Here is a 15,745-nt window from a genome sequence, read left to right on the forward strand (position 1 = left end):
GTTTTAAAAATAATAAAAATGCATATGTTAGGATTCGAATCCACGTGCATATAACTTTATCCCTATATTTTTATATCTTTATGGTGTTAAGTTACAAATTTTTAAGACGTCTTTCGTTATCTCGTTTTTTAACCGATGTTAAATATATTTTGTGTCAGAGAAAATATGTATTTTTTTTAGTAACGAAGGAATATAACTGAAATAATAATTGATTAGCCATTATAATTTTTTTTAATCAATTAGCCATTTTTGTTTGCAAATATTTACATGGTTAATATTAAGATAAGACATCCATTTTTTTTTTAGAACAATCCATTTAGATGATCACTATCAAAGACATTATATTATCTAAATTACATCTATCTCACACAAAAAAGTGTCATGTTCACAATTTTAGAAATATCCCTGTACCAATTTCAGCCTCAATTGTTGTGATTTTAGTATGATGAATGTATTTTGGTAATAATATGATTTATTATCAGCCGATACAATTACGCGTTAAGTTTGAAATGAGTTAGGGTAGTGCGAAGTACACGCTCGTCGAGCCAAACGTGTAAAGGGGCATAGCCCCTGACGGAGTGCGGGGCAGCGCCCCTGGCGGGGTGCGGGGCAGCACCCCGTCGGGGTCCCGTTCGAAAATTTTCCCAACAGTTGTATCTTTTCCAACAGACATGACCGTTTTTTCCGAACATGTGTGTCTGTTCGTTTTCTGTGTTATTGGTCTCCTATATAAGGAGTCATTTGGCCTCGATTTTGGTACACGAAATAATAGGGTCAAAATACTTTGTTCGGAAAGTGTACGAACACGATTCTTTCAAAATTATCCAAAATTATCATACCGATTATCTAACATCAATCACTATTGAACCTAGATTAATATACATTTATTCTTGAATAACTCTCCGGTAAGCGATCCACCGCTCTTTCATTTTCCGATCCCGGTAAGAATAACGCGAACACGCTTCTGCATTGTGTACGAATTAGAACTATTGCGATTCATAGTGATGAAGAATTCAACTATTGCTAGTGTTCATTGACAAATCACGTTAATCTGTATATCCATGAAACTCGATTTTCAGATCTCTTGTTTGAATTTCCAATGCTGATGTTTTCGCACTGTTTTGATTTGATTCGTTTCGTAATTAAGTTAATTCATGAGATCGTGGTTCTGGTTCGATGTTAATTAGCTTAATAGCTTATACAGTAGAAGATATTCACATTCTAGGTGTTCGTTTGGTATCGTTTTATCACAGTTTTCATTTAGTAATATCATTTCAAACTGTCTGAAAAGTGCTTATGCCAATAGATTAGTTGAAATAAGTCAATCCAGATTCGAAACAGACTTTTAAACTGCGAGTGTCTTAAATTGGTTTTTCGATTTTACAGAACTGCATTTGAGTGACTCATTGATGGAACCGACATCTGTTGAAACTCCTCCAGCTTCTAACACTGAGAATAACTTGACCAAAGTAACAGCTGAAAATGTCAATGCACATGATTCACCATCCTCGTTACCAGCTTCTGGAATATCTTCCTGGGCAAGAAATCTGAGGATTGGGGCAGCAGATCAGAACTCACAGACTGAGAACAATGGCATGTCGGTATTTGCTCGCTGGACTAGTGGGATTTGACGAAGAGTTCCTTCAAATGAGACTGTTACGGACAATTCAGGACCCGATCAAAGTAATTTAATTGAATCATTCACCAAAGGGTTGATGGACTCTTCGAAGAATGCAGTAAAAGCGGTGCAGACCAAAGTACGCCATATTGTCTCTCAAAATAATTGCAGATACCAGGTCAGTTGACTATTAGAATTTTACACCTGCTTCAGTTTTGCCTATATTACTGACATACCATGGGTTAAACTTGTTTACGGATTAATGCTATCTTGTTCAAATCTGCTGCACTGGTTACTTGAAGTTGTTAGAAATGTGTTCTCTGTTTGGTTTTCTATGCTTACTTTTGGCTCTATAAGGAGTTGAATTATACATTGGGTCCTTGTATTGTAGTACTTTTCTGTTAAATTCCATATATTGTGTTATTATCGCGTCATCATTTGTATTGCAGCAACTTAAGTTTAAAATTGGTTATATGAATACGCAAAACCCCTGATTGATACTATTTATTCGGTGATCTGTGCGATTCCAAGTTAAATTGTTTTGTTAAATATTCCATGCGTATCATTTGCCATTTTTTTTATCACAACAATTCTTATGACTTCGTTATTTTTCTACTCTGAATACTTATTAGTTATTTATTCTAAAAAGAAAATGATGGAAAAACATACATCATTCATTAAAAGCTTTTTCTAGAAAATGTTTGGTAATGCTTCTTCTGCTTGGCATGCTTCTTTAAAATTATAATAAAATACACAAAAGGATCAGATAGTTGATGGGTATTCTGCAAGTGATATACCTAATAGTTAAAAGCTACTCCTGTTGGTTCTTCATGTTCTGTTAAAAATGGTAATACCTATAAGTAATCCTCAATATTTACATTATAGTAGTAACAACAGTTTGCTATAGAATTTGCAATATAGCAATAACACTAATTTTGCATGGTTTATTCATATTAGTAATACTACATCTTGATTTAGTGTTAAAGTAAAGTTGTGAGAAAAAGTATATGTTTGTTGTGGTTTTAGTTCTCATAAAGTTTACTGTTATGTAGATGGAGAATCTAAAATATTTATATTTGTTTGTGTATTTCTATTAGGTTCAAATGGATGTAGACTAGGAAGATATATATTGTGAAGAATTAGCTAATTATAATAATGTCGGTGATGAAGAAGGAAAAGAGGACATGGATATTTATAAGAATCACTTATTATCAATGTAAAAAAAAGAAAAATTGAAATAATTATTAAAAAATTGAAAATCATAATAATTTTTACATAAATTGTTAATCAATTTTAATAAACACAATTGATAATAAATATAAACGTTTAATCTTTTCAATTATTTGATGAAACCAAATTAATTTTCATGTTTTAGATTTTATAAAAATTATCTAAATATTTTAGAATAAAGAGTATTCTTTTTTAATAATGCATTCTCTTTTATTGTAAGCACAATAATCTTTTGTATATAAATTTACTTCATTTGAGATGGGAGTTGGATATTTTAACTTTTGAAATCTATAAAATAGTCCATTTAAGAAAAGTAATTATCATAATTATCACTTTTAAATCCAAATTAAAACTAATTAAATCTTCAAACGTTATTTTTGCATATCTAGTAATTTTAAATAAAAATAATATTTAATTAATATTACAAATTACATATGACAACTTACAAAAACTAATGAGACATAAATATTTTACTAAAAATAATGATAATTATCTAATTTAATAATTATTTTATTTAAACATAATGATAATTATCACATTTAATATTTCTAAAATATAGTGATGTTTACATTTCAGTGTACTATTCGACGAAAAAAACCAAAAAACTCAATTCTCCATTCTCCACTATCTTCGCAACTCAAAGCTTCTTATGAAATTTACCATTTCATCCACCTAACATATAATAAATCTTTATTAATGATATATCATTAAAACAAAGTCATTAAAAATATGTTACATAAATTTTTTTTGCCCTAGTCCAAGAGACAGGGTTGAACCGAAAATCCAATATTGAACAAAAAAAAGGTTTCCTTTTTGTACTTTCCTTGTTTCTCTAAATCTGAAAACATATATAAGCCCTCGTCAAACAAAAATAAAACACATAAAAATTCAACAACCCTTATCACATCTCATTCACAATATTTTGAGCAATATAGATTTCATCAACCGATTGCAAAAGGTAAAACATGAAATCGAGCAATAAAACAAAATTCTTCTTCTGGATCCTCTTTGCTTCTGAATCCTCTTCTAGATCTGAAATTGTGTCCCTATTCTTTTTCAGAGTTTGTAGTTTTATAGATTTACTGTGTTATGCGATTTAGCTCTGAATCAGGAAGGGTTGAATGCAGTGAAAACTCCTCATCAAACAGTAAATGAACATTCTCAAGATCAAGAAGCTTCAAAGCTTTCCTCTTGTATTCATTGCTTTGAAATGACACAAAATTGCTATGCAAATCATACTTTCAAGTAATCAAGAACTAAATTTATAGGTGGTACCTTAAGAGAATCCATGAGAAAAAGAAAAACTTGGACTGCAAAAATGCTTCTTAAATCAAGAAGTTACCTAAAAAAATTGAAATCAAAACACTAAGCACGAATTCAGTTTGTAATCAATCTATGCAAAATAATAAAAAATAATGAAGGCGACCATATAGCAAGAATGATTGAAAAAACAAAACTGTAAAAAAACGAAACAATTTACACATCTTTATAGGATGGAAGATCTGATGAAAGAGAAGCATGACTAATGACATAAACATTAAATTATCAATTGAATTTAGCCAAATCTGAAGGGAGCCAAATCTGAAGGGTTTGAATTGGGAAGGTAACGTAAAAATTAAATTACGATGGAATCAATTGAATTTGCCATTATGATGGAATCAATTGAATTTGGCCTGAATATGAAAGGTTGGAATTGGGAAGGTAGAAAGCATTAATTAGGGCAGACATAAATTCAAACGTGAGACTCAAATGAGAAGAATTAATAAAATAATAAATTAAATAATAATAAAATAATTAAAGTTAAATATAATAAGATTACTATTAATAGCATGTTTTAAAATACTAAGACTTCTAAGAAGATGACACTTAGCAAACTTGCCAAAGAACTCATCTTGCTTTATTCTATTGTATGATAATTATAGGTGGCTTTTGTTTTATATTTAAGACCATTGCAATTTTTTTATTATTTATATTTGAGACCAGAAGGAATAATTTTTAATCAATTAGCCATTTTTGTTTGCAAATATTTACATAGTTAATATGAAGACATCAATTTAGATGATCTCTATGAAAGACAATATATTATCTAAAATACATTTATCTCGCACAAAAAGTGTCTTGTTCACAAATATCACGATCCTACATAATATTTTTGCACAACTACAAACTAAATTGAATTGACACAATATCATACACTCTAACATTCCAAAGTACTAATATTTTAGAAATATCCAATAATTTGCACAAATAAAATACAACCTTTCACAATTTAAATCCATGTCATAATATACATTTATGCTTTTCTCTATATCTTCTTGAATAGGAAAAGATTAGGCTATGCTATCTCACGTGCTAATCACATTAGAGAGAGTGAGCATTGCTTTCAGCGTAAGAAATGAAAAGGAAAGGTAAATAAAAGAGTTTTATCATTTTCTAATTTTGTTTTTGACAAATTACCTTGTTAAATTGATTTAACTCTCACACATCCTAATTTTTAGCTCAGTGGATAAAATCACACGAATTATGAAAATTAACAACGCTTTTTCTATCTCTGTTTATAAAACGAATCTTCCATTTTCTCCAAAATGGCTCGCACTCTGTTCCACGTTGGAATTTCAATGCTCTATAATATTTTCGTACCGGTGACTCCACTCTAATCAAGCTACATTGATCCAAATCCCAAACTCACACAAATCACACGCTTTCCATTCCATTCTCAAAACCGTTATTCCCTCCGTAACAGATCGAACAAGCAGTTGCATCGTCGCCGACAATAACTCTCCGGTAAGCGATCCACCGCTCTTTCATTTTCCGTTTCCCGTAAGAATAATGCGATCATGCTTCTGCATTGTGTACGAATTAGAACTATTGCGATTCATAGTGATGAAGAATTCAACTATTGCTAGTGTTCATTGACAAATCACGTTAATCTGTATATCCATGAAACTCGATTTTCAGATCTCTTGTTTGAATTTCCAATGCCGATGTTTTCGCACTGTTTTGATTTGATTCGTTTCGTAATTGAGTTAATTCATGAGATCGTGGTTCTGTTCCGATGTTAATTAGCATAATAGCTTATACAGTAGAAGATATTCACATTCTAGGTGTTCGTTTGGTATCGTTTTATCACAGTTTTCATTTAGTAATATCATTTCAAACTGTCTAGAAAGTGCTTATGCCAATAGATTAGTTGAAATAAGTCAATCCAGATTCCAAACAGATTTTTAAACTGCGAGTGTCTTAAATTGGTTTTTCGATTTTACAGAACTGCATTTGAGTGACTAATTGATGGAACCGACATCTGTTGGAACTCCTCCATCTTCTAACACTGAGAATAACTTGACCAAAGTAACAGCTGAAAATGGCAATGCACATGATTCACCATCCTCGTCACCAGCTTCTGGTATATCTTCCTGGGCAAGAAATCTGAGGATAGGGGCAGCAGATCAGAACTCACAGACTGAGAACAATGGCATGTCGGTATTTGCTCGCTGGACTAGTGGGATTGGACGACGAGGTCCTTCGAAAGAGACTGCTACGGACAATTCAGGACCCGATCAAAGTAATTTAATTGAATCATTCACCAAAGGGTTGATGGACTCTTCGAAGAATGCAGTAAAAGCGGTGCAGACCAAAGCACGCCATATTGTTTCTCAAAATAAACGCAGATACCAGGTCAGTTGACTAGTTTTGCTTATATTACTGGCATACTCTGGGTTAAATTGGTTAACAGATTAATGCTATCTTGTCCAAATCTGCTGCACGGGTTACTTGCAGTTGTTATACGCAGTACTTTTCTGTTAAATTCCATATATTATGTTATGATCGCGTCATCATTTGTATTGCAGCAACTTAAGTTTAAAATTGGTTATATGAATACGCACAACCCCTGATTGATACTATCTATTCGGCGATCTGTGTGATTCCATGTTAAATTGTTTTGATAAATATTTCATGCGTATCATTTGTCACTTTTTTTATCACAACAATTCTTATGACCGTTATTTTTCTACTCTAAGTACTTATTAGTTCTTTTTTCTAAAAATAAAATGATGGAAAAACATACATCATTCATTAAAAGCTTTTTCTTGAAAATGTTTGGTAACGTATCTTCTGCTCGGCATGCTTCTTTAATATTATAATAAAATACACAAAAGGATCAGATAGTAGATGGGTATTCTGCAAGTGATATACCTAATAGTTAAAAGCTATATCCAGATTCCTCTCACATCCTCTTGGTTCTTCATGTTCTGTTAAAAATGGTAATACCTATAAGTGATCCTCAATATTTATCTTGTCAAATTAAAAATGCTAGATTTTAATCTCAACATCACTAGAATTACACATTGTCCTGCTGTTGCTTTACAATCAAATAGTTCACACAATGTACCAACACTTCAGGCACACTCATTTTTCCAATGCATGTATGGCTATGAAATGTGCTCGAGAAAATCAGCTCATATGGAAGTTATGAACTTGGTACTAAGTACAAACTAGATCTGTAAAAATTGTGTGTAGGAACATCCGCTCGAAGTATTTTTACAAGTGCCTAGAAATAGTTATAATTTTTTTCCCTAGAATCATAGGTTTATTACCTCCTACAAAAGAATTGATCTTTCTATAACATTTTTAGTAAGACAAAAATGCTTTTATCCCCATCATGTTAAAAGCATCTGCACTGAGAGTCATTCTTTTGACTTCATCTATTGAAGAATCAAATTGGTGTTGATTTCTAAGGTACTGAATCACGTTGTTTATGTATTTGATACTCTCTCAGTTACAAACTAACATAATTCTATTGAATCTATTGCATTTTGAATGGAACAATTCTAAGTTTTGTGAAGAATTAACTCATCTTGCATATTAATTTCAGTTTTCTCTTGTTTTAAAATTTTGACTCTTTGTAACAGGAAGGTGAGTTTGATTTGGATATGACGTACATCACTGACAACATAATAGCTATGGGATTTCCTGGTGGTGATTTTAGCTCGGGAATTTTTGGATACATTGAGGTATATTTATAGACCGTCAGTCTTGTCTCTAATATTCAAACCAGATTCAGTATTGAGCAATTTATATTAAAGGTGAAGTGTGTTGCAGGGGTTCTATCGAAATCACATGGAAGAAGTAATCAAGTTTTTTGAAACTCATCATAAGGTAACATGGTGTCTTTTTAAATTTGGGATCCCATTATCTGCTCATTCAGTAGTACTCGAGAAATTGGTAGGGAGTTGAATAGTCAAAGAAATCTAGAATGGAACCAAAGAATACTTTTCTTCTAGTTAACAGCCTTGGAATTTAGAAGAAAACTTTTAATTAGTAAATGTGAACTAGCACTCCATTACACTCCTTCGTATAGCATAGAAACACCCTCTTACCTATCTAAAGTCAAATAAAAAGGAAGTGACTAGTAAAATATAAACGACACAGCTATAGAACCTGTACTAACATCATTGTGAACAACATTCATCTACAATAGCCCATACAGAGACCAAATGGTTATTTATAATAGACACTTCGGCTTATTTCATTTACCCTACAACACTTCAGAAGAAACCTTGATATGTTAGATTGATCTTAAACTCTTCTGCTATGTTGGAAAACATAATTTGAGTATTTGAAGATCTGGAAATTCTCTCAAGTTTGAGCAATTTGTATTCACTCTGCTTGTACCATTAAGTTGTTTTGTACTCCAATTAAACTGCCAGAATCCTAATGTGATGAGAGCTGACAACTTATATTAGTCTTTTGACAATTTTAGTGTCTTGAAACCTTAATATGCAGGGAAAATACAAAGTATACAATCTTTGTTCAGAGAGGTTGTACGATGGATCGCTTTTCCAAGGGAAGGTATTATTTCTTTATATTTTCATGTTGGCAATCTAATTGGTATACCAGGAAGACATATAGTAATCTTGATGGTCACCCATCATTTGCCTCTAATTGGAACCTAGTCTTATTATCTTCCACTCTCTAGTAATTTGAATATCATCATTTTTAAATTTTTCCGTTGATTTTGAACATGTTATGCTAGTTATGAATCTGTTCTGATCTACGAATTTTTCATCAGTTTTAAGTTGTAATGCTATGTTTTTGTGTTCTGGTCTTGTCTCTAGATCTGTATTAGTTCAAGATTTTTTTTATACTATAATAGCTGTTTTAAACCTTATTTGTTGTATTATGTATGCTCTTACGACTCTACAGAGATTCCACTAGTTACATAGACTCTCCAAGTTTGATTGCTTTTAACAATAGATTTATTAATGAATAAGTTAGTAAATAAAACAATTATTTAGTTATACACAACATTTCCTGGTTTTAATCATGAAATTAATATCCAGTGTACCCTCACTATGATAAATATTGTAAGACTGAGACTTCTGAAGGTATAGAATATCTTTATTTTATTCTTTATTTTATAGTTGCAGATTTGTTTCAAAAAACATCACATGAAAGAAATAAAAATTGGATATATAAATACAGACTATAATATTCTGTTATTTCTGTTTGGTTTTGTAAAGGAATGGGCCACTAATTTCTTTTTACTATTTTGTTGTAATATTTATGTCTGTCATATTGATTTCTTGGGATTTTTTCCAGGTTGCAAGCTTCCCTTTTAGTGATCATAATTGCCCTCCTATTCAACTTATAGCATCATTTTGTCAAAGTGCATATTCATGGTTGAAGGAGGATATCCAGAATGTAGTAGTTGTTCATTGTAAAGCTGGTATGGGAAGAACAGGATTGATGGTTTGCAGTCTTCTTTTGTTTCTTAAGGTAAGTCCTGAGAATTGACTTCAGAGACTTAAGGATCTTAGTTGATCTTCACGTTTTTCTTAATGATTTTTGCAATTTTGAAAGTAAATTGCTTGCTGGGAGCTAATTTGCAGTTCTTCCCCACTGCTGAGGAAGCCATTGATTGCTTTAACCAGAAAAGATGTATAGATGGAAAGGCCCTAACTCTCCCAAGTCAGATTGTCAGTAATTTGTTTTACTTTTATTGTATAATTGTATCATGGAGATATAATCTAGTCATGTTCTTCTAAGATAATTTATTTCGTAATTGTTTAGAGATATGTCAAATACTTTGAACGGACTTTAACACACTTCAATGGAGAAGTCCAGCCTGGACGAAGGTAAGATGAAACTTTGTCACAATGTACCAAATCCAAAGAAGGTTCTTCTTAATTAGGACTTCCACAGGTGTATGCTAAGAGGGTTTCGGCTTCACAAATGCCCTTATTGGGTTAGACCATCCATTACGATTTCTGATCATAATGGTAAGTAGTCTAGTTTTGACTCTACTGTACCAAATGAAACTTGACAAGTTGTTTTTATAATGAACATTTTAATCTAGACAAGGCTGAATTTTTCACTTATTCTTAGGAATTCTTTTCACAACGAAAAAGCATCCCAAGACAAAGGATTTAATGGTACACACGTGCCATTTTTATGCCTTCATTTGATGCATTTTGATTTTCTCCCTAAAACTCCAATGCTAATGCATTCCTTTGAATTTGATTATAACCTGCTTTCTTAACTCACTTGCAGCCAGAAGATTTCTGGATCAATGCACCAAAGAAAGGATTTGTGGTCTTTGCTTTACCCGGGGAGCCTGGTCTGACCGAATTAGTTGGGGACTTCAAAATTCATTTTCATGATCGACAGGGAGATTTCTTCTGGTTTGTTCAAAACAGCTATTTCTTCTATCCTTTTCCTCTTCAAACTAGTTTTGAAAGAAACTTGAATTTGTTAGAATCATTATGATGATACTTTACATTTAGCAATTTATTTGTATAAATTCTTTATTGTTGAGCATACTACCTACTTGCATTCTTTATAACTTTGACATGGAGTCCAAAGTTTTTTCATACAACAACCAAGCACTATCCTAGGGTCGGCTACATGGATCAAACGACACCAAAGTTTTGTTATAATGATGGAATTTTTGATTCCAACTCATCTATAATTCCATATTTTTTCTCTTCCAAGCTGTGTAGAGTCCAAAGTTTTTTCATACAACAACCAAGCACTATCCTAGGGTCGGCTACATGGATCAAACGACACCAAAGTTTTGTTATAATGATGGAATTTTTGATTCCAACTCATCTATAATTCCATATTTTTTCTCTTCCAAGCTGTGTAGAGTCCAAAGTTTTTTCATACAACAACAAAGCACTATCCTAGGGTCGGCTACATGGATCAAACGACACCAAAGTTTTGTTATAATGATGGAATTTTTGATTCCAACTCATCTATAATTCCATATTTTTTCTCTTCCAAGCTGTGTAGAGTCCAAAGTTTTTTCATACAACAACCAAGCACTATCCTAGGGTCGGCTACATGGATCAAACGACACCAAAGTTTTGTTATAATGATGGAATTTTTTATTCCAACTCATCTATAATTCCATATTTTTTCTCTTCCAAGCTGTCTAATGTATGAAACAGAGAGCCTGTTTAACAAAGATTAACTGCTTTTTTAATGCGTCAGTTTCTCCTTGGCAGTTGGATGAATACAACAATGATAGAGAACAGAAAAATTTTAGATGGCTCAGATCTTGATGATTTTGACAAGGTAAACAATACTTTTACTTTTGTTTCAATATTATTTTGTGTGTGTAGTATGTAACTCTTACCAATCGATCAATTCTTTGAACTTGATCACAATTTAAACTTTATGACTTCTCCCTTCAGAGAAAGATCCCTGCTCCAGGATTCCAGGTCGAAATTGTGATGGTAGACTATAATGGCACTCTACCTGGAAAAGTCAAATCTGCGAGCAAAGGATCTGATGGCAAACCAAGCAATGTCTTATCTGGTGCAAAGCCTACATCTAATACAAGTGAGAGTAAAGGACCTTCTAACGGAGATGATGATGTATTCTCAGATAGCGACGAAGAGGAGACCAAGGGAAAACAAAAGAGAGAAACTGCAACTGATTACAAATATATGGAACCTCATCAAGCATCTGAAGCCACCACTGGGCATGTAGAGATGTTGGCACACTCAACGAATCAGTTGTCACTTCAGCATGCGGAACGTACAGAAAACAATGCTTCTAAGGAATCAACCACAGATAAACTTCATAAAATTCACGCAGGCCCTAACACCTCCAACACGGAATTTGTAGGGGCAAGTGAAATCAAGGCAATTGCAGCAGATGCTTCAGTTTTTTCTTTTGGAGATGAAGATTTTGAGAGTGATTCAGAGGAGGCAGTTTGAATTCTAATTCAGTTGTGGTACTATTCAGGAATTTGTGTATAGCTCTTTCCATGGGGATCATACCCACGTGTAAAAGGATCAGGCACATTATGTAACTCATTGCATTTACCCCTAAATGTTTTCAAATAATCCTTTCCTTATCATTTAAATTTTGTATATTTTAAAGGTTAAACTTTCATAATTCTTCCATAGTCCATATGATTTTCCTCTCCGTCCTATTATGACAACCTTGACGAAATATTGCAAATGAGTTGTTAAAACTTAACTAGCAAATACAAGACAATATATGTTCTTGACTTCTTTCAAAATTACAGAGCTGGGCAACAAACCCAACACCTCACGCATTGAGACGTGCATGACTTGTTAGCATATTTTAAATAATTTATAGAGTATGTTTGAAAATCTAATGTAGTGCTAAGGTATCATTTCATGTCTTCAGGTTCATTTATCATTTTTGGTACATATACAAAAGATTATATTAGTGTGTTTGCTAGACCATTGTGTTTCTTTCTAGGGAGTTAAATTGTTGTTTCAAGATCTGTGCTAGAGCTCCCTGGAATTTTGCTGGCTTAGCTTATTTAAAGTGTGTTTGCTTACGTAGTGAGAGCAAGCAAACATGTGGCGAGGGAGAAGCTATTAGTTGTAGCTTTTGGTTTGACGTGAGTATACATTGTGGAAACTGATGTTTCTAAACAACCTTTTTTAAAATCTTTCTAAAACTAATGTTAGAAAAGCCCATGTATCTTTTCATATCTTTGTTTAATAATGTTTACCAATCTTCTCAGTCTGATAATACTATACAATGTAACGATTGAGTCCAGAATAGTATATATAACACTCCTAACGAACTTAATACTTACATGCCCTGAAAGTTTAGAAAGCATACATAGTGGTTGATAAATATCATACTCCTCAGGAGTGTAACTTTTACATGCTGGGAACTTTTAGAAAGTGCAGAGTGATTGATATTACAGTTGGCTCATAGTTCAGATTAACCAAAGGTAACACTCAAGTTTATGCCAATGTATATAACCAAACGATATGTCGTAAAAACTATAGAATGTGCAGCCAATTCTCCATATTCATATGATAACTTGATTCATCTTATCTTGTTAGATATGTTACTTGATAACCAATCAAGCCCTTCATAGAGTCCTTGGCCTGACGTGGCACAAGTTGACTGGATGTACCTGAACCAATAAAAAACTATAATAAGTTCATAATACATTATATTTCCTCTAAATTTATAGGAATATATTATGGTAACAAACTAGATTACAGTATATTATCTTTCCCTAACAACTTTCTGTTATTCTGTTAAGAGAAGGTTGAGTTAGTTATGCTATGTTGTTATAGTTTGTTAGACTTTGGCTATGCTATATATAATAGCAGTCATTCTCTACTTTGTGTTTCTATAATAGATATATCAATCATTTTAGCAATAATTCTCAAAAAGAGTTATCTTCAACCTTTCTTGTTCTTTAAAGTTTATCATGACCTCCGGCAGTGAATCCTTCGTTATCACGCCATCTTCTCCGTATTATCTTAACCCCTTAGATGATCGTAGAACCACATTGTCAGATGAACTTCTCACCAAAAAAAACTACTGGAAGTGGTGGAAGTCGGCCAAACGCGCACTTTGCGCAAAAAACAAGCTGGGTTTTGTGGATGGAACCATCAAGAAACCGTTGGAATCATCTCCGGAATTCCATGCCTGGGAGAAAGCCGACTCCATGGTCTATGCATGGATTGTCAATTCAATAGATCCTTCACTATATGACATCATATCTCATGTGCCTACAGCAAGAGATCTTTGTAAAATTTTGCAGCAAAGATTCTATAAAGGTGACCAACCATGTGTTCGCGAGTTATACAAGAATCTGCGTTTGGTTACACAAGAACCAAACATGTCCCTGAATGATTATTATCACAATTACTCGAGTATGATGGAGGAGCTCGCTGAACAACTACCGCCGCTTGAGAGTGTAGGTGAAGATACGAAGAACTTTCTGCTGTTCCAAGAAGATCTTTTGACTAGAAAATTCGTTCTTGGTCTTGATGATCGCTTTTCCCACATGACAGTATCCCTTCTTAACTATAACACTATGCCACCTTTGAGGATAGTTTACGACCATGTATTAAGCGAGGACACACGACTCACTCTGGATAAATACAAGGCAGAAACGCAAGAAAAAAACAAGCTCGTAGGTGGAGACAATTCTTCTGGTAATCACATCAAATGACTCCATTATATTCAATCTCGATAGATGTTCACAGCCTTGAGCAACCATTACGCGTTTCCTTGTCCACAGGGAACACTGTCATGGTTCGCAAGACTGGGACAATCCGATCATTTTAAAAACTCGTGACTCTAATTGCATTGTTACTTATTTCTGTTGATGGCTGTGTTATACAGGATCTAACAATGAAGAGGACAATCCGATCCAGTGATTTGCACGAGGGGGTCGAAGCAAATTCTTTCTCATCCGCACGAGTTTCAGAAGATTTGAATGATATTTAGCTAGCTAGGATGTGACATATTTCTAGTCAAAATTTGTCTATTGTTTTTAAAAGTAGTAATAAAGCAGTTTTTCGTTAAATTTGGTTCATTATAATCTATGGAAAATAATTCTGAAGAGTTATTATCAACCTTTCGCATTGTTCATTGAAGTTTATCGAATAATGACTAACGTGGCTTACCAACGGCGCTGACGGAGTGAATGTAAACCAAGTTTATCAGTAATTTCTGCAACACTCAAAGCATTCGGAAGGTCTTGTTTATTGGCGAATACAAGTAAAGTGGCATCGCGAAGTTCATCCTGCAACGTAAATGTTTATTAATACGAAGCGATTGCAACCATTTTTTGTTTATATATTGCAAGTAAAAGCTACTAACCTCACTCAGCATTCTATGGAGCTCATCTCTTGTTTCTAAAATTCTTTCTCTATCATTACTATCTACAACAAAGATAAGACCTTGTGTATTCTGAAAGTAGTGCCTCCATAACGGCCGAATCTACATGAAATTCGCCATGTAAACATGTATTTATGGTTTGCAAATTGATATTAAAAGTTAGAAAATTTCGAATAGTACCTTATCTTGTCCTCCTACATCCCAGACAGTGAAGCTGACATTTTTATACTCAACAGTCTCTACATTGAAGCCTGGTTTATCAGAGACAATAATTTATGTAAACTTTCAATCATTTTTCGCTTAGAATTCTCATAGTTAAACGAAAAAAAGTAAAAAAAATTCAACGCGACTATTTGAAACCTATAGTTGGTATGGTAGTGACAATTTCTCCAAGCTTCAGTTTGTAGAGTATTGTTGTTTTTCCAGCTGCATCAAGACCCACCATCAAAATCCTCATTTCTTTCTTTGCATAGAATAATCTCATTATCCGTGACACCGTCAAACCCATATTTCGCCTTTTGTTCAAGCAAAATTTAATCCAGAAAAACAACCTAAAAGTATAAAACTTGAAATTTTTCTGAGATCAATCTCTTATTGATGAGATGGAAGTTATAACTTATGTTAAAATTTAATGAGTTGTTTGTATATTATATGAAAATGAGACCAGAAAATTGCATCAGGCATCAATTCTCCAATATAGAAAGCTAGAATATGATTCTGATGATAAAGGTTAGTGTGGTATCTTAATATCTTTGTTTA

General features: G+C 33.0%; 2 protein-coding genes across 2 annotated transcripts; one reads left to right on the plus strand and one right to left on the minus strand.

Annotated features, from left to right (window-relative positions):
- The first annotated feature begins 5,349 nt into the window (after positions 1 to 5,349).
- Positions 5,350 to 12,201, plus strand: LOC131652225 (phosphatidylinositol 3,4,5-trisphosphate 3-phosphatase and protein-tyrosine-phosphatase PTEN2A-like). Its single transcript, XM_058922032.1, has 13 exons — positions 5,350 to 5,632; positions 6,114 to 6,523; positions 7,759 to 7,860; positions 7,949 to 8,005; positions 8,633 to 8,698; positions 9,449 to 9,625; positions 9,739 to 9,825; positions 9,920 to 9,984; positions 10,052 to 10,128; positions 10,235 to 10,281; positions 10,400 to 10,530; positions 11,356 to 11,425; positions 11,545 to 12,201. Exons 2-13 carry the CDS (start codon positions 6,137 to 6,139, stop codon positions 12,070 to 12,072), a joined length of 1,794 nt encoding a protein of 597 aa, XP_058778015.1. The 5' UTR covers positions 5,350 to 5,632; positions 6,114 to 6,136; the 3' UTR covers positions 12,073 to 12,201.
- Positions 12,202 to 12,944: 743 nt separating this feature from the next.
- Positions 12,945 to 15,658, minus strand: LOC131652226 (ADP-ribosylation factor 2-like). Its single transcript, XM_058922033.1, has 5 exons — positions 15,347 to 15,658; positions 15,167 to 15,237; positions 14,969 to 15,088; positions 14,773 to 14,891; positions 12,945 to 13,262 (listed from the first exon to the last, which is right to left on the minus strand). The coding sequence occupies exons 1-5, from the start codon at positions 15,492 to 15,494 to the stop codon at positions 13,172 to 13,174; spliced, it is 549 nt and encodes a 182-aa protein (XP_058778016.1). The 5' UTR covers positions 15,495 to 15,658; the 3' UTR covers positions 12,945 to 13,171.
- Between the last annotated feature and the right edge of the window lie 87 nt (positions 15,659 to 15,745).

This window comes from Vicia villosa, linkage group LG2, assembly GCF_029867415.1.
Source record: "Vicia villosa cultivar HV-30 ecotype Madison, WI linkage group LG2, Vvil1.0, whole genome shotgun sequence".
Taxonomy (NCBI): Eukaryota; Viridiplantae; Streptophyta; class Magnoliopsida; order Fabales; family Fabaceae; genus Vicia; species Vicia villosa.